The sequence below is a fragment of the Callorhinchus milii genome, unplaced genomic scaffold (assembly GCF_018977255.1).
Source record: "Callorhinchus milii isolate IMCB2004 unplaced genomic scaffold, IMCB_Cmil_1.0 Scaffold13, whole genome shotgun sequence".
In the NCBI taxonomy this organism is placed as follows: Eukaryota; Metazoa; Chordata; class Chondrichthyes; order Chimaeriformes; family Callorhinchidae; genus Callorhinchus; species Callorhinchus milii.
In genome coordinates, this window is record NW_024704754.1 from 8,955,890 (window position 1) to 8,974,664 (window position 18,775).

At 42.8% G+C, this 18,775-nt stretch overlaps 1 protein-coding gene across 6 annotated transcripts in view; it reads right to left on the reverse strand.

The window, feature by feature from the left end:
* The window catches only part of ablim3 (actin binding LIM protein family, member 3), a 114,034-nt gene that overhangs the window by 78,524 nt on the left and 16,735 nt on the right, over window positions 1-18,775 (reverse strand). For all 6 annotated transcript variants that reach the window (XM_007908017.2, XM_007908019.2, XM_007908016.2 and 3 more), the window contains exon 2: window positions 6,806-6,943. In XM_007908017.2, coding sequence (XP_007906208.1) covers window positions 6,806-6,943 — 138 coding nt within the window. The remainder of the gene's footprint in view (window positions 1-6,805; window positions 6,944-18,775) is intronic.

Below are 18,775 nucleotides of genomic sequence, written 5' to 3' on the forward strand. Positions count from 1 at the left end.
GGTGATAAGAGGCTGATGGCAATAAACCATATGCAATGAACCACCTGCATATTGAAACACTTCAAGGTATATTAATAAGTTTGGATCCATCTGTAGATTAGCTCGTATCGCAGTATTTTTAAGTAATGTCCCAAGACTGGCCCAATAATGCCTGGAAAATCATTCATTGCATTCATTGATCAATGTACAATTGAGTTTTGTTGTGGAATATTGCAGGCTGGATTGAATAGAGAGTCACAAGGAGTTTTGCTGCATTTAGAGTGATCACAACAGTGCAGTATTCCTTGCAATTGACAATAGCATCTTATCACATCATCAAAATGCCTCAAACAGCCTTGAATTGAATGACCATTTGATCTGGATTGCTGGCTATGACACTGGGGGAAAAACTCCCTTCTCTGTTTGACCAGTGTCATGGAGTCTCCACTGAAATAGGCCAACGGGGCCTCGGTTTAACATCTATTCCAAAGGTTTCCTGTTTCCCTTACTCACAGACACTTTCTGTTTTTTCTCCCCTTTCAGACAATTCTCTGCCCTGTAGAGACTTATTTTGCAACCGGACTGGCCTCAGGTCTGCATTGTTGCCTTAGATGCAGTTTAATGACTTACTGGATGTGTTTCATTGATTGGACACAGATCATTGATGGAGATGGCATCTTATCACTCAACATAATCCCTGAAGGAAGGAATGGCTCCCTTGTTCAGGCACTAGTTTGCAAATTCTAGGTTAGTTGTGAATTGGACTGAATGAGTGCCATATGAAAAGTAGAAAAGAGGTAATAAGAATGTTCAACTGATTTCTCCAAACTGCCTCTGGTTTCCCAATCTACAGAGACTTTAATCCCAATTATCAACAATACCAGTTGTTTTTAAATCCATTGGATAATACCGACCTTGTGATGTGCGTTACCAGTGTGGTGCAACATTAGCCAAGCTGCAGTGTGGGAAATGAATCAAAGAAAATATAAAGGGTAATGGAACAATACACCCTTTCGGGAGGAGGGGGTGGGTAGAGTTGGTGACAGTAAGCAGTTGAAGAGGTCAGTTTTTAGACTAGATTTAAGGACAGTTAGAGAGGGGGCCAATGGTAGATGAAGGGAGTTTATGAGGTTAGGGCAGTAGTTACTGACAACCCACACTAACCATTTGTTGTGACACCATCCTGTCAGCTACAGTCAGTATTTATAGGGCAATGGCAAAGCGTAGCCCTGAGCGAGATCTTTAACTTGTTAAAAAGTCTGTATATAGCAGGTTCAATTTCCTGCTTGGTACAGTTGTGTCAGGGTGAGTGGATCAATGATTAGCTAGACTGGTTCAGAAGGCTGAATGCCTCAATCTATACCTAGTAAAGGTCAGGCGTTTTCCTGGGATCATTTCGACATTATTAAACAATTTATTATCATTCTAGTAGAAGCTTTAGGCTAAAGTTTGCAATGTTTCCTAATGCATTTCTTGTGATAATTATCACAAGACACAATCTGTAAACAGCACAAATTTCATCCCTACCATTTCAGTACTGAAACCTCGTCCAGTAACAACAACATTTTGCCATTGAAAAGATAAGTCCTAGCAAAACATGATGATGTCAACACTGACATGACAAATGATTATTTCATTCGGGAAATCCCTGAACTTTTCACCTTCCTTGGTTTTGAACTGTAAGTTGCTTTGCCTCAGTGTAGGTGGGATGCATGAAATTCTCAGTTTGGTCTGGATATTCTTAAGCAAGGTGATGGGTTTCCACGTGTGCCGACTAACCAAAAAAAAATAGAGCTTGGTGCCTGGAGATTTGTTTACAAGATTTCACGTTTGCATGAACGATTTGTGGTAAACCTAAAGCAAAATCTGAGTTGTGTAAGATGGGGCCAACTGATGGGTGTCAGGCAATGTGAGCACAGCTGTGAGGAGGGTTAGTCAGTGCAATAGAATGCTGAGGAAGGTTGGACAGGTGATGAAGGTGCGGCAGGCGATGAGGAGCAGAAGTCACAATCTATAATAATGGTAGGAAATTGATTTTAACAATCTGTTTGACAAATCATTCTTTAAATTTAAAATGAAAATTTGCTATTTCTACTGGAGTGGGGGACCAATTATTTCCTGACCCCTGTGTTGTCAACATTAAGTTTAGTACAATTCAATCCACACAACGGGCCAGATCAAATCATGTAGGGCTACAGAAAAGCAGAGATCTCCAACGTGTGGGCACGATGGAGGGAGAGTGCATGGGCTGAGAACAGATACTCAGCAAAGTAGAACACTTCATTGCTTTACATTAGTGCTTCAGTGTGCTGCACCACATTGTAGGTCTTAACACAAATGCTCAGCTTCCCGTTGTGACAAGAGCCCAGCGAGTGCACTCGACTTAAGAATCACATGACACAAGCTGCTATCCATTTCCTCTGTACAATTCATGATACGCTTTCAAAATCTGTCAGTGTTCATCCCACCATATACAATTTAATCTGCCCCACATGAAATTGGTCATTCACTTCCTGACCATTTGTAAAATATTGCTGTGTGCAAATTGGCTGCCGCGTTTGATACAGTCACTACGCTAAAATCCTATTACTACAGTAAAATCCTGTTATGTGCCTTGAGATGTCCTCCCAAAGTGATTAGGCACTGTGTCAAATGCAAGGATTATTATTATAATTTCCTGATGTACCACTTCTTGGTAAAGTTCATGAGATCTATAGAAATAGAATAGAGGAATGAAATGCATCTCCAATATCAAGTGTACTAAAAATACTACTTTTGCTGCCTACGACCTTACTTTGAGTATTGAAATGACACAGAAAAATTTAATGACTGTTGCATTCAAATGAAACGTCTGAAATAGCTTTACAACAACAATATCATGGTAGATGTTCACAGAATTCCTTAGGGACCTTGAAAGTATTTTATACCTTCAAGTACACCAGCATCAATGGTGGAGCAGAGGGGATGTAGGACGTGCCAGCTGAACGAAGGCAGCATAGAAATACATTACATATACTTACATATACTAAGTACTAATATACACAATACTACAACAAAATTACATTTCTATAGCGCCTTTCACACTGGGAGGATGTCACAAGGCGCTGGACAGACAGAGCTACGGACCTGAGCTGGGGGTCAGGATTGGGGAGGGTGGAGGGCACAGGGGGAAGCAGGGTGATCGAAAGCACAGTCAAAGAGGAGGGTCTTGAGATGGGTCTTGAAGAAGGCAAAGGAGGGGATGAGGCAGAGGGACTGCAGGATAGAGTTCTAGACATTGGGGGCAGAGTGGCAGAAGACCCACCTGCCAATGGTGGGGTGGGCGAGGCGGAGGACGTGAAACAGGCCAGAGCCCGTTGAGCGGAGGAACTGAGCAGGATGGTAGGGGGTTAGGGGGTCACAGTTGAGTGAGGCCATGGAGGGCTTTGAAGGTGAGGACCAGGATCTTGAACTGTACCCTCTGTGTGATGGGAAGCCAGAGGAGTTGGGCGAGGATGGGGTGATAAGGTCAAGGATCCTGGTGCGGGAGAAGACACGGGCTGCAGAGTTCTGGATGATCTGCAGCCTGTGGAGAGAGGAGACAGGGAGGCCTACAAGCAAGGGGTTTGCATAGTCAAGCCTGGATGTTATGAATGCGTGTATGAGGGTTTTGGCGGCCTACAGTGTGAGACAGTGGCGGAGTATTTACTTTCAAAAGTAAAAGTAGAGTTTACTGATGGTAAATACTGTTGGTAATTTTTTTAGTGTTTGAGTGTCTGTCTGTAATCTTTGGTATGTTGGATTGAAGCCAATGTCCCTTTAAAGGTAGCAAAAATGATCTGCTATTTACTTACAGTAAATACAGAAATCAATGAGGAATCCAGCCCGAGTCACCGATCTACTAGCGCAGCGTGGGCTTTACTTTACATTTGGAGAGACAGCAGGAATTGTGTCCATAACCTAGTAATAATAATAATGCTTGAATTTGGTATAGAGCCTTATCACATCGTTGAGACGTCCCAAAGCGCTTCACAGAATATACTGTAAAATGAATTGACTGTATATTTTTGGGCGAACGCGGCAGCCAATTGCACACAGCACAAACAGTCATGGATTGAAAATGACCAATTTATTATTGTTTTGTATTTTTGGAGGATTATTAGGTGTGTGGAGTAAGGAAACTTGCCCAAGGTTTCGCCCTCTGCCTGGAATTGTACTCAGGTCTCTCACTTGCAAAGCGAGGGCTCTAACCACTGAGCTACAGGACTTCAGTTACATGCTGAATAAATTCGTTCTGTGCAGTGACTCTATGTACACCTCTTGAATAATGCATTGAATTTGATTGAATGAAAGGAAGTGGAGCTTTAAATGTTGCTTTATAAAACTGGTTTCCTGGAGTGATTTTTTTTTGTTCTATGCGCCTGGTGTCTCACATAAGCAGAAACGTTTAGAACACCCTTGACCATGCCCATCACTATGCTTAAAAGTAACCAGACCAGACTGAAAGTTCTGCATATACATGCCTTCTACACAGGGAAATTTCACCCAAATGAATACTGTTGACCTTATATCTGGGCTGAAATTCCTGTCAACCTTATGTGTAGCGCCTTTGGTGATGTGTGATTATCATGCGGGCAATCCCATTAATGCTCAACAACGCCAAAACTCTAGGGCTAATGCCCAGTGGAATTTCAACCCAATCATCTCCACTCAATCTGTTTGTATTGGTATTTTATTAGCTACCCATGGGGAATTTTCATGGGTGTTCCTTCATGAATAAAAACTGCTGGATCCCTCCCTCTTTAATCCGAATAAAGCCTCTAGTTTGCTACATATTAAACAAGCACATTCCTTATAAATTTCAACTGGTTTCTCATTTACAAACACCTGAAGGGATGACACACAGCATATCAATGCAGCATGGCTTCCATTCCCCTACAGTGCTGTTGCTTGCATTAAAATGTCAACAGGAAGAAAAGGCATATGGTACTTCTGGCTCTGCCCCTCACCATCCTCCCAAAAATGTTTGCCGGTCACTTTTATTGCTTTTCAATAACAAAGGAAACCTTGCTTCAAAGTTACACTGAATTCACATTTTCCACAGTGATGCAGGATTTCAAATATTGGTCTTCCAACCTGAGACTAGATAGAATTTCAGGCACATCATTTCCAACAAGAACTTGTAAGTTTCTTGGTTTTGTGAATAAACCAAATGATGAGCAATAATCGTATGTTCAAAACCATCTACCTGGCTCCCTCCTCTTCCCCCCCACCACGTCACTGGTCACCCAACTCCCCCTTCTCTGCCCACTGCTGGATGGCACAATCAATCAGTCCCTCTCCTCAGGCTCTGTCCCTGAGCAAATCCACTTTGCTCACACCTCTCCCTCCACTCCCTACTTGAACCCCTCCAGTCCGGTTTTCGTCCTCCCCACAGTACAGAGACAGGGCTCATCAAAATAACAAATGACGTCCTCTCTTCCTCTCTGACCAGGGCTCCCTCGGCTTCCTCGTTCTCCTCGACCTCTCCGCCACGTTCGATACAGTCGATCACACCATCCTCCTCCACCACCTCCCCTTCCTCATCCACCTTAGTGGGACTGCACTCGCATGGTTCTACTTGACTAATCACCAACAATACATCTCAGCAAATGGTTTCTCCTCCCACCCCCACCCGGTCACCTGCGGGATACCCCAAGGCTCTATCCTTGGTCCCCTTCTTTTCCTCATTTACACGCTCCCTCTTGGCGATGTCATCCATAGACATGAGGTCAAGTTCCACATGTATGCGGATGACACCCAAATCTACTTCTCCTCCTCCAGTTGCGACTCCCAGTCCGCTGATGTCCTGTCAGCTTGTTTGACGGACATCAAGGCCTGGATGAGCGCAAATTTCCTGCAACTGAATGTCACCAAAACGGAAGCCATACTTTTTGGCTCCCATCAACGTCTTTTCTCCTGCGGGTCTGAATTCCTCAACCTCCGCAAGCTGTCCCTCAGACTCTCTGAATCCCCAACTTTCCTATCTATCCCACATCCACTCCCTGACCAAGACTGCTATTTTCCGCCTCCACTAGATCGTTCACCTCCGCCATACCTCACAACCGACTGAGCTGAAACCCTCATCCATGCCGTTGTTACTTCCTGGCTGCACTATTCCAAAGCCCTCCTCGCTGGTCTCTCTAGCTCCACCATAAACAAAATGCAACTAGTTCACAACTTCGCCACCCAGATACTCACCCGGACAAACTCGGTACCCCCGTTACTCCAGTCCTTGCCAGGCTCCACAGACTCCCAATTACTGAACTGATCGATTTCAAGATCCTCTCACTTATTTTCAAAACCTTTCATGCCCTCGCACCTCCCTATCTATCCAACCTGCTTATCCCCCACTCATCCATCCAGCCTCTCCTCGGCTGGCTCCGGCCTTCTATTCATCCCGCGTCCCCTCCACTCTGCCATCAGTGGCCGTGCCTTCAGCCACTACACTCCAAAATTCTGGAACTCTCTCCCTCAATCCCTCCGTCCTTCACTCCTTCTTCCCAACTTTCAAATTCCGCCTTCCTTTTTGATCATTCTTATGGTCACCTCCCCCCCTTCCAGCTTGGGGTCAGACTCTGCTACTGTCAAGTGCTCTGGGATGCTACCCTGCATGAAGGGTGCTATATAAATGCAAGCCATTGTTGTTTTTGTTCTTTGAAGCAGTCCTTATAACAAGCCTGTGTCGTAAAATATCAGCTATGCACTGAGTGTGCTGTGAAATAGATCTCCGCTGAAGGACTCTTCTCTTAAGTATAGAATAAATGCAACAAAGATAAGAGTTCTTGCACAATGCATTGATTCTTACCTTGGCAGGTGAAGCATTTGACATGGAAGTAATTGCTGTGCACACGCACTACCTCTCCTTTGCATTGACCTCCACACTTGAAACAGTGGATGGCGGATGGCACACCTCCAGGACTGTAAGGACTGTGCTGGTAAGGTACTGCTTAAAACAACACAAATAAAAGGCAATTAGTAACACAGACTGCTCCTGCAATTACAATATCAATATTTAATAATAATAATCCTTGCATTGATATAGCACCTTATTACGTTGTTGAGACACCTCAAAGCACTTCACAGAATACATTGTAAAGTGGATAGACTATGTATTTTGTGGGCGAAACCCATTACTTAGATTTACCCAAACATGGGTAAATGTAACGCTACATAAATGTAATTTTGTTGTTGTTGTTATAGTTAATGGAATAAGCTTTGTGTTTGATATAGTGCCTCATTACGTTGGGAGGACATCTCAAAGCGTTTCACAAAGCTGACTCCGAGCTCAAGCTGGGGAACTGAGGGGTCACCAAAAGCAAATATTGAACATCTTAACTAGTTTCTTGTATCCTGTCCTGCTCTGTGAGTTAAGGGTAATTTTATTTGATGTTGTGAGACTGATGAGCTTCACGAAGATTAGCAACTTTAATTATCTCAGCATTAAGAGACTGAAGATTGCAGGAAAAAGGATTTTTCGCAAACCTGAAATGGCACCAGAGAAACATTCCTTCACTTCTCCAGCACTGAGATATAATTTCATAGCTAGTCCTTATTCTAGCTCCCAATAACAGGGATTACTGTACTGGGCACACATTCAGTATTTTACTGCAGTATCCGCCAACACCTGCCAGCTTACCCTCTCACAACAGCTGTTACCAGGATTCCTACATCTACCAAAAAGCAAAGCTTCTGCTTCCAAAACCTGGGCATGAGTATTGCTCTCCAAAGTGAAGGGTGCAAGTTGTTGTAGTAAACTGAGCATCGTTGGATATTTAGTCTTGCATCTGATTCAAAAATCTTCTAATGTAAAACCCCATCCATTCCCACCTCCTCTATCCATAACTTTTTAATACTCCTTCCTTCTTTGTAACTGATCCTTCCGTTATAAAATGCTGTTTGTATTGAACTGTATCCTCTGTTTGTCCCATCAACATCCTGGTCCTCACCTTCAAAGCCCTCCATGGCTTTGCTTCCCACTACTTCTGCGACCTCCTAACCCCCCCCTACCTTCCTGCCCTCTCCCTCCGCTCAGCGGGCTCCGGCTTGCTTCACGTCCCCTGCCTAGCCCACTGCAGTATTGGCCAATCTGCCCCCACCCTCTAGAACTCCATCCTACTGTCGCGCTGCCTCGACCCCTCCCTTACCTCCTTTAAGACCCATCTCAAGACCCTCTTCTTCGACCATGCTTTCGATCACCCTGCTTCCCCCCGCCCACCCCATCCTACCCAATCCCGACCCCCAGCTTGGATCCGAAACACTGACCCTTCAGCGCCTTGGGATGTCCTCCTGAGGTGAAAGACGCTATACAAATGTAACTTTGTTGTTGTGTTCTTTGAACTACCGTTTCATCCACTGACAACACGATTCAAGATAATGTTCTGCTTAAAGATGCAAGCACTTTTTGAAAAAAAATCAAGGGGAAAAATAAAAAATGCAAATAATTGCCTAAACTAAACGTGACTTATACCCCAGTGCCTTGGGAATTCCCGACGTGAAAGGCGCAAAAGAAATTTAATTTTTTGCTGTTGATAAAAAAATCCACTTAACCATTGGTCTCAGCCAATCTTTCTTAGTAAACCATTCCAGCTGCTGAGCTCAGTCAGACACTATTATACCTTATTTTATTATACCAGGGTCCATATACAACGCATTTTGACCTGTAATATACTGGCAGTGCAGTAATTTCTGGTTTCCGATGCTCGCCGGCATCTTCCTGCACACCATGTACAGACACAGAGGACATCCCAGGGACTCGCAATATCCTAGCATCAGAAGAACGGTCAACAGCTCAGCTCAATGACGTTTTATTTTCAATGTACATACACAGTCTGGTAATCACATATAGTGCAGTATCCCAATCATTTACAATAGTAGTGAAGAAGTTCACTGAAAAAGACCCAAGTTTGGGAATGAGATAAATTTACTGGTGTCTTTATGGGAGGTTCAAACTCACAATACAATGACTAACATGACCCAATGCCAGGTGATTAATGAGCTTGTGCAAGGGTGAGGCAGTAATACTGGCAGTGCATTTACACAATAGGTTTTGTAAATTGTTCACATTCTCACTTACACTTTATGATCAACCTCAGTGTGGTCCAACAGGTGGCCCGGCAGGTGATTTTATGCGGCTTGCGGCCATTTCCACCATTCTAACTTCCCCTCCCTCCCTCCCTGCCTGCCTGGTGAACATCCTCCCAGGGCAGGAGCCGGCGGTTAGGACAACGCAGTGAGCAAAAGAATGAGCTGCAAGTTTATTGTAGAGAAGGAATATGAGACCCAACTGCCGAGTACTAAGCTATTGAAACAATGAGACAGATTCCCATTATTCAGGCAAGTCTAACATCTCTGTGTTCAAGGAGCAAATTTATGTATCAGCCAGGCTCAGTCGCTGTGTATCAGTCGCGCTGTGTGTGTGTCAGCCTGGCTCAGTCTCTCTGTGTGTATCAGCCTGGCTCAGTCTGTATGTGCGTGTGTATATATCAGCCTGGCTCAGTTGCTTACCCTCTCGTCTCCCAGTCTGAAGGTTGTGGGTTCAATCCCCCACGTCAGAATGTTGAACTCAGTCCAGGCTGACACTCCACCCTTTAGATAAGTTTCTCTCCCAGTATCCTGGTCAGCAATCACCCAGGTAAAATTGGTCATTCACCTCAAGGCTATTTGTTGGACATTGCAGTGTAGAAACTGGCTACAAAATACACAGCCACTACACTTTTATAGTAAATCCTGTGAAGCACTTTGAGATGTTTCAATGACGTGTTTTGACTTGAGTTGTCCTGTTAAAACAATTCCCCCCTGGATTAATTGGTCAATCATAATATTGTATACAGGAGAGTCATCGGGAGAGGCTGTGTGTGTACAGTGAGAGACACTGGAAGAGGCTGTGTGTACAGAAGAAACACTGGGAGAGGATGTGTGTATATACATACCTGATAATAATCCCTCAAGAAAAAAACAATAATGATTTGGTCACTCAATCCACGACTGTTTATGGGACACTGCTGTCCGCAATTGGCTGCCACGTTTCATCCACAAAATATACAGTCAATTAACTTTACAGTATATTCTGTGAAGCGGTTTGAGACATCTAGAAGACGTGAAAAGCGCTATATCAAATGTAAGGATTATTATTATTATAATCATCTACTCGCTAGTTATAGGAGCTTTCTGTGGCTAAAATACTCACTGCCTGAAAGGGTGGTGGAAGCTGATTCGATAACAACGTTTAACAGAGAAGTATGTAATTATTTGGAAAGGGCAAGGTTGCAGGGCTATGGGGAGAGAGCGGGGGAGTGGGATTGAATAGCTCTTTTCAAAGAGCCAGCACAGACAAGATGGGCTGAATAGCCTCCTTCTGTGCGTATAATTCTATGATTCTATGTGGGGGCCAGTCAAGTATTGCTGAGTGTTTCCTATAAAGAATATAGTCTAGGCTGACACTCCAATACCTTGCTGAGGAGCTGCAGCAATGTCAGAGGTGCCATCCATCGGGTGGATTGTTAAATTGAGCTCCCGTCTGTCTGTTCAGTGGGACATTAAAGACCCCATGGCACTATTTTCCTGGCCCACAAACCCCCAGATTCATCAATCATTCACCTCACAGCTGCTTGTGGAACATTGCTGCGTACAAATTCGTGGCCGCTTCATCTATAAATAGTTACTACACTTCACAGTAAATCCCATGCAGTGTTGAGTCAATTCAGTGATATAGAGCACTGCATCGAACGTTCTTTTTACATAGTCAAGAGTGTGCAGTTGCTGGAATTCAATCACTGAAAGAACAAAGGAGTTTAAGACTTGCATTTTTCTGCTGTTAAACAAATAAATAAATTTGTGCATTGGACACAGCTAAGGGAATAGCTAGATTTGGAAGATTATTTTTTGACGCCCCGTAGTTTGTTGTGAAATGATTATTTTTCCAAGGTGGAAGAAGAAATTTCTTAGAACGACCCATGCTGCTGACTGCTTGCTCACCTCGGGGAGTTTGGCTGGGAAGCTGCTGGGTGTGACTGCACACACCATACATACCTGAAATTGCCTTGCGCTGTAAAAAATGTGTACATTTTCACAGAGAGCAGAGGTACAAAGAAGCTCATACATGTCTGGTTATGGAGAATGAAAAAAAAACACCCACAAAATACAGTCAATTCACTTTGTGATAATGTGGTAAGGTCCTATATCAAATGCAAGGATTATTAATATTATTGATCATTAATATTAGGCACCAGAGGCCAGAAGGAGAGACCTCTCAGCATGGAGTCTTGGGCGCAGGAAACACATCCGCACACCTGCTATACATGAATATTATTTTCAAAGTTCTTGCAGAAAGTTTTTCATTTTAGCTGCTGAAAATCCACTAAATGGAGACCACATGAGAATCTCTCTCCTCATACCCTAACTCAACATTGCTGGCAACACGTTACATGCTCACATGCTCTCTTGGCTAGCATATCAAACAGCTTCCAAATGAAGACAGAATTTAACAACTTGCCGAAATTCCATGCAAAACTTTCAATGCTTTGAGACAAAATAGTCTTATAGGATAAGACAAGAGATTTGGGGAAATTTTCTGATACATGAGCTCAGAAATAACTACGAGGGCTGTTATAATTCTGTGCAGTCTCAAGGGTTGCCCCACCAGACACCACACAAACTAACAGGCCTGGACTCCTAAGAGCTTGTGATGATCAAGTTAACACAGTGATATAAGCCGAGTCATAAACCTTTGGCGCTGAGGAAATATGGCACCAGTTTTTTTTTGTTAAATTTGGTGCGCTTAATAGTTACATGCAATCTGCAGCATCGAAACAGGCCATTTGGCTCAACTCGTCTGAGCTGGTGTTTGTACTCTCCACTTGAGCTGTGATTCCCAGTTCGCTGATGTTCTGTCAGCTTGTTTGATGAACATCACGGCCTGGTTGAGTGTAAATTTCCTGCAGCTAAATGTCGGCAAGACGGAAGCCATAATCTTAGATTCTGTCAATGTCTTATCTCCTACGAGTCTGAACCCCTCAATCTCACCCAGCTCTCCCTCAGACTCACTGAACCCATGCACAACTTAGGCGTCAGGTTTGATCCCCAGCTTTCCTTACTACTCATCGCCTAAAGACCTTAGTTTTTGATCGTGCTTACACTACCCTTCCCCCTCCCTCTCCCCCTGGATCGCCATCAGACTCCGCGACTGTCAAGTGCTCTGGACGCTAACCCACATGAAGGACCTTATATGAATGCGTGTTGTTGTTAAGCCTCCAGCCATCCTAATGTCCTCCTCCCATGCCTCCTGCCGAACCCCTCTGTTCCCTTCTCTCTCATGTACGCATGTATTTTGTGGTTACTTAGTGCGACAAACCTACAGAGCACAAGTCCAACTGTGTCACCTTATCAAGAATGGGTGGAAACCAGAAAAAGGATGGCTTCCTCCTGATGGAGTGATCTGGATTTCTCCAGTTCAGTACATCAAATGCTCTGAATCACAAGCCACAACTTGACATTCAGAGCACTCGGCAGAGCTGCTTGGTAAATCGACAGTTAAGGATATATGTTATAGATATATAAATATAAGCATTCTCCTTTGGATCACCTTGAACTCATATAGTCTAGGCTGATACTCCAATAGCTATAAGACTGCCAGGTGACCTTAGGTCTCCAATGCATATGGCTTGGAGGGATGGAGAGAAAATTGGTAAAGAGAAAAAGAAAATCACAATCTATTATGTAAACCATGTTTACAGAGGGTGCCCCTTAATTACATAAGTAAAAACACCAATAATACCCCTCTCTACCCATGATTTGTAAAACTCACATATTACCCTTTGCACTAATGTAATCTTTGCTGGAAAATTTTCATCTTTGAATAGAAGCTTTTTCCTAAAGGGCATTAGCTTGAATAATGAGACTTAAGCTTAAAAGCTACCTGAAAATACATATTGTTAATTCTCTTCTAAAGAGTTCATTCAATATTAAAAGATTACCATCAAAGCGGCAATAAAACACTTAGCTTACAACAGATGGGTTTCCACAAAACAACAGCGAAGGGAGAAAGCTCACACTTGAAAAATACAAGCTGATACAGAGACGCTGTTCTCCCAGCATCCTCACCTGATTGTTGTGGTAAAGTTCCACACAGCTTTACCATCTTAATGTGGGACTCTGCACTGTGATTTTTGAACCTTTCCCAAGAAAGCTAAACGAATAATAATAGTAATCCTTGCATTTTATATAGCACTTTATCATGTTGACGAACATCTCACAGGATTTTACTGTGAACTGTAGTGATAAAGAGTGTCTGGGGTGATGATTGTAATACATTCTCTCCTTTGTCTTATTTGTCTTCCTTTGTCCTGCCTCCCTCTCTCAACTTGTCCTTAAAAACCTCTCCCTCCCAACATGCCCCAGTTCTGATGAAGAGTCATGGACTCAAAACATTTTGACTCACTTTCCTTTCTCCATAGATGCTGCGTGACCTGCTGAGTTTTCCCAGCTCTCTTGTGTTTATTTCTTGCTCACTCTATACTGGCTTGAGACTGGCCAAATCTGTTTCCCTGTTGACTCACATCACAAGATTGGTTTGGAATAAAGAAGGCCCTTCGGCTCCAATCCCATTCTTTTAGAACCCCCACCCTATGGTTCCCCCATATAATCAACAAAGGGAGAAAAGGAATTTATTTTAGTCCGGATCCCAGATGGTAAAGGACAATAGCCAAACTGATTCACTAATCAGTCCTCAACTGAATAACTAACACAAACTGCGATTTCAGGACAGTGAGCGCATCATAAGACATTGTCCAGGTACATTACAGCTTGACTATTGGAAGCACATCTGGTAAGAGTTGGGGGTACGAGGCTTAGACATCTGCTGGTTTTGCTCATAGTTGTATTTCAAAAACAGCAGCAGTCAATTTTCTTCGCCATTCCATCCGAAAGTCAAGATTATCCTGAAAAATTGCCAGGAAATATTTTGCCCCCAAGGACACATTAGCCTAGATTGCACTGTGAGTGAAGCCAATGGGTTAGCAGCAGTAAGTATGCCCATCGATCACTTTTGGACAGGATCCTCCTCTGACAGTAATGGGCCTTTTACCATGCATCTGCCCAGGGTTTGTTGGTCACTGCTACAAGTGAATGGTAAAAGAAGGGGCAACATTGCAATAAGTCAAATTCCTTATTGATCCCCTTCCTCTCTTCCCCCCCGACACACACTAAACACTATTTGAACACATCGTGCAAGACTTTACATTGGTGGAGGTACCATCCTCCAAGTGAGACGTTAAAATGAGGTCTATTTCACCTGTTCAAATGGACATTAAAGATTCCATAGCAGTTTTCAAAAAGAGGGAGTTTCTCAGCATCCTGGCCAACAATCCCTCAAATAAAATTCATGGCTCTTTGTGCGGACACTGCTGTGTGCAAATTAGCTGCAGCATTTCACCTACAAAATACAATCACTCCAATTTAGTTTATCCTGCGAAATGTTTTGAGATGTCCTCCCAATATGAGAGATACTATTTATTAAATATTAGACTTAATGTTTCACTTCAGGAGGATGTCTCAAACCACATTGCAGAATTTTACTGTAAAATGCAGTGATTGTATATTTTGTAGGCAAACAAAGATGGTGATGTGGAGTTGAGGCCAAGTGAGCTTTAACTGCACTGATAGGAAATTTGAGAACTTAAGATGTCCCCATTCTACCCTTCATTATCTCACCACTAGCAGCCTTAAACCACTAGAGAAGTTAGGATTATTCTCCTTGGAGCAGAGAAGATTAAGGGGAGATTTAATAGAGGTGTTCAAAATTATGAGGGGATTTGATAGAGTGAACAGGGAAAAACTGTTTCCACTGGCGGGTGGGTCGGTAACCAGACAGCACAAATTTAAGATAGTTGTCAAAAGAACCAGAGGGGAGATGATGAGAATTTTTTTTTCATACAGTGGAATGCACTGACTGAAAGAGTGGTAGAGGCAGATTCGATAACAACTTTCAAGAGAGAAGCAGATAGATATTTGGGGAGGACAAATTTGCAAGGCTATGGGGAGAGCGCGGGCAAGTGGGATTGATTTGGATAGCTCTTTCAAAGAGCTGGCCTGGGCACGGTGGGCCAAATGGCCTCCTTCTGTGCTGTATAATTCTATGATCAAAATTCATTATTAATCAAGCTTCAATCTGATGTCCATACCTGAATAACCTAATCGTTTTCACTAAAAACTATTCTGTTGCTCTTTTTCAACTTTATGAATGTTTGCTGAGGGCCCATTTCATTGTCGGAGATGGTGTCCTTCAGATAAGATGCTAAATCAAGGTTCTGTCTACCCGTTCAGGTTAAAGATCCCGTGGCACTATTCGAAAAGAGAAGTTTCTCCTAGTATCCTGGCCAACAAATCCTCCAGATAAAGTTGGTCACTCACTCCATGACTGTTTGTGGGATATTGCTGTGTGCATATTGGCTGCCACGTTTCACCCATAAAATAAAGTCAAACCACTTTACAGTATATCTTGTGAAGGGTTTTGAAACATCTCAAAGACGAGATAAGGCACTATATCTAATGCAAGAATTAATATTATATCATCAGTGAATGCAAGCAAGCGTGCTAGTGAGATCCTGGTGCTCAGCTCATCTGAACTAATCATAGAATTATACAGCCATTCAGCCTATCGTGTTGTGCCGGTTTTTTGAAAGAGCTGTGCATGTGAATCCCACTGGCCCGCGCTCTCCCCATAGCCCTTCAAATTTGTCCTCCCCAAATATCTATTTACCTCTCTATTGAAAGAGATATAATAATCCTTGCATTTGATATAGCGCTTTTCACATCTTCTAAACATCTCAAAGTGCTTCACAGAATATACTATAAAGTGAATTGACTATATTTTGTGGGGGAAACGCAGCAGCCAATTGCGCACAGCAGTGTCTCACAAACAGTCGTGGATTTAGTGACCAAATTATTATTGTTTTTTGTTGAGGGATTATTTTCAGGCATGTGGAGTAAGGAAACTTGCCCAAGGTTTTGCCCTGCTGAGAATTGAACAAGGTCTCTCGCTTGCAAAGCAAGTGCACTAACCGCTGAGCTACAGGAATTGTTATTAAAATGGACACGAGTTATTCGATAAGTTGTTATCAAATCGGCTTCCACCACCCTTTCAGACAATGCATTCCAGATCCGAACAACTAGCTGTGTGAAAAATGTCTCCTCACCTCCCCTCTGGTTCTTTTAACAACATTTTAAATCTGCATCCTCTGGTTACAGACCCACCCACCTAATCTGCCCCAATTGACCCTCCAATTTTCTGTGGGTAACAAAGATCACATACTAGAGGTGGTCACAGTTAGTGTGAGGATGATGATGTAAATCTCATAAACCAGAACGAGCTGTGAATTATATTTTAAAAATGCATTAATTTCCCTCCTCCCCAAAGCTGCAGGCAAAAAAAAAATCTTCAGCAATTTGCTTCCTTTAAGGGTAGATTTCTACCTCTGGAAACTTCAGTTGGAATCCAGCTCAGAGAAAGCAGAAGGCTGTGGAGATAAATATAGATTGAGCTGCTCAAATGCTTTAGATAGATCACTGCTCCAACCCAGCACAGACCATAGACAACTTGTGTATGGAATGTAGCTTTGCTGCAAGAAACAGCCTGCATACAAATGGTAGTTTGATTTTCCATAGCAGTTGGCCTCATGAAAGCTCTACCTCTAGTAACTCCCATCTCTACGATAACATCCTATATTATTACAAATTATTTATTTCTAGATTATCTTCCATTTTCTGATTGTTATTTATTCTAGGTTTCCATCAGTTTTGTAATTCAGGTGAACATCTAACCCTGTCACTGGAGTCTTTCGTTCATGTGAAGTCCTGTAGTTCAGCGTAACTCACCTCACAAGGGTTCGATTCCCAGCAGGGCAAAATGTTGGGCAAGTTTGGGCATAGATGTGTACACATTGGTTGCTACATTCACCACTCTGTCACTACACTTTACAGTAAATCCTGTAAAACCCACACCGGTGTCTCACAAACAGCTGTGAAATGGATGACCAATTTTATCTGAGGATTGTTGGCTAGGACACAGAGAGAAACTCCCTTCCCTTTTCAAAGGGTGCCCTCGGATAGTTAACACCCACCTATCACGCAGGGACCTCGTTTAAGGTCTCATCTGAAGGATGGACTCCCGAAATGACCCTCCAGGAATAGATCCCAACATTCCTGCTTGTCTGGTCAGTCCAAAGACATATTGCCCTGCGGTATGCAGAGTGCCATAGCATTTAATTGGGACTGACAGAGTTGCTATGAGCAGCTGTGCACACAATTAAAAGTTCTGGTCCCATCAATCATTGGCTTTTATCAAATTTCATCAAAAATAGGTTCTGTCTAACCAACTGTACGAGAGACAGAATATATAAATGTTCCTTTCTGTCTTGAGGGTTTTGGGTGGCAATTTCATGTGAAGTAATGTAGTTTGGAGGTTACTATTTGCTTAGAGGCATCCCAGTGACTGTGTGTAATCTTAATGGAATAATTTAATCTAGGTTGTCGTCAGATTAGTGTCCTCACCGACATAACTTCTATTTTTCTGGAAGAGATGAACATCCCAACCACAGCTCTTTCCTCATACCGTGTCTCTTGAAATAGGCAATTGCTAACACAACATGACCAAGAGAGCAATAAACGAAACATGCAGAATCCTATAAAACTGTGCCCCGAGTTGACCTCTAGCAAGTTATAGAGAAGTACGGTTTGAGGGGTTTTCACAAAAGGTTCCTTAATTTAGTTAATACAAGGAATATATCATGAAGCAGTGTAAAATTAGTGCACACATAGTCCAGCAACAAAACCCAGGCTAGGCACATAAAGCTGAGAAAAGGCTGTCTATTTAACACCGTCAAGACCTCAGTGGTAACACTATTTAAGACGTTTAAGGGTTTACTTGGGTATTTATGACAAGTGATCAGTGGCACGAGATTTGTTGAATGAAACATCTGTATAGCATCTGTCCATAAAGATTGCTAAACTCCATGGATGTTGTTGGAAGTAACCTATCCTGAGGGGATAGTCCTTGATCACTCCTGTATTTCTAATAATTGGGAAAACTTCAATTAGGCTCCACTGAAAGTCTCCTTTTGTCCAAGAAAAGATCAGCTCAACTTCTCTATACTATCCAACCTCACAACACAGATTGTTAAGGTCTTATATCCAGTGCCTTGGGATGTCCTCCTGACTTAAAAGGCGCTATACAAATGTAATTTGTTCTTGTTATACAACCTTTGCTGCCTTCCAGCACATCCTTGAGAGGAAAAACACGCACATGACTTACATAAATGTAGAACATGGGGAGTCTAAGTGTCTTACCATCACCATATAACATGATCTTAACATGCTGTGGAGATGACTGGTTAAAAAGCATGACTAGCAGGGGGCATGGAGGTCAGAGAAGTAAGAGCAGTTTCTTCTTGCTATGAATGCCATCTGGTCTTTTCATAGCACTTTGTGACACAGTCACTGGCCCCACTTGTTGGCGGTTTCGGACACGGTGCCAATGAGTTTGATGCCAAGGAATTAGTCACCATATTTGAAATCAAGAAAATAGTAAACAGTTACCAAATTAATTCAACACAAGTCAAGCCTTCTCCAACTAGCTCAGGCTCTAACTGTGGAATACTGAAGAAGTGCTGTGTTTTTGCTTTAGTTTGGATTGTCTATATGGTACTCCAAGTCTGAATGAAATGTCCTCGAGTATCATTTGCAGTCATTGCATTTTACTGTAAATCCTGTGAAGAGCTTTGAG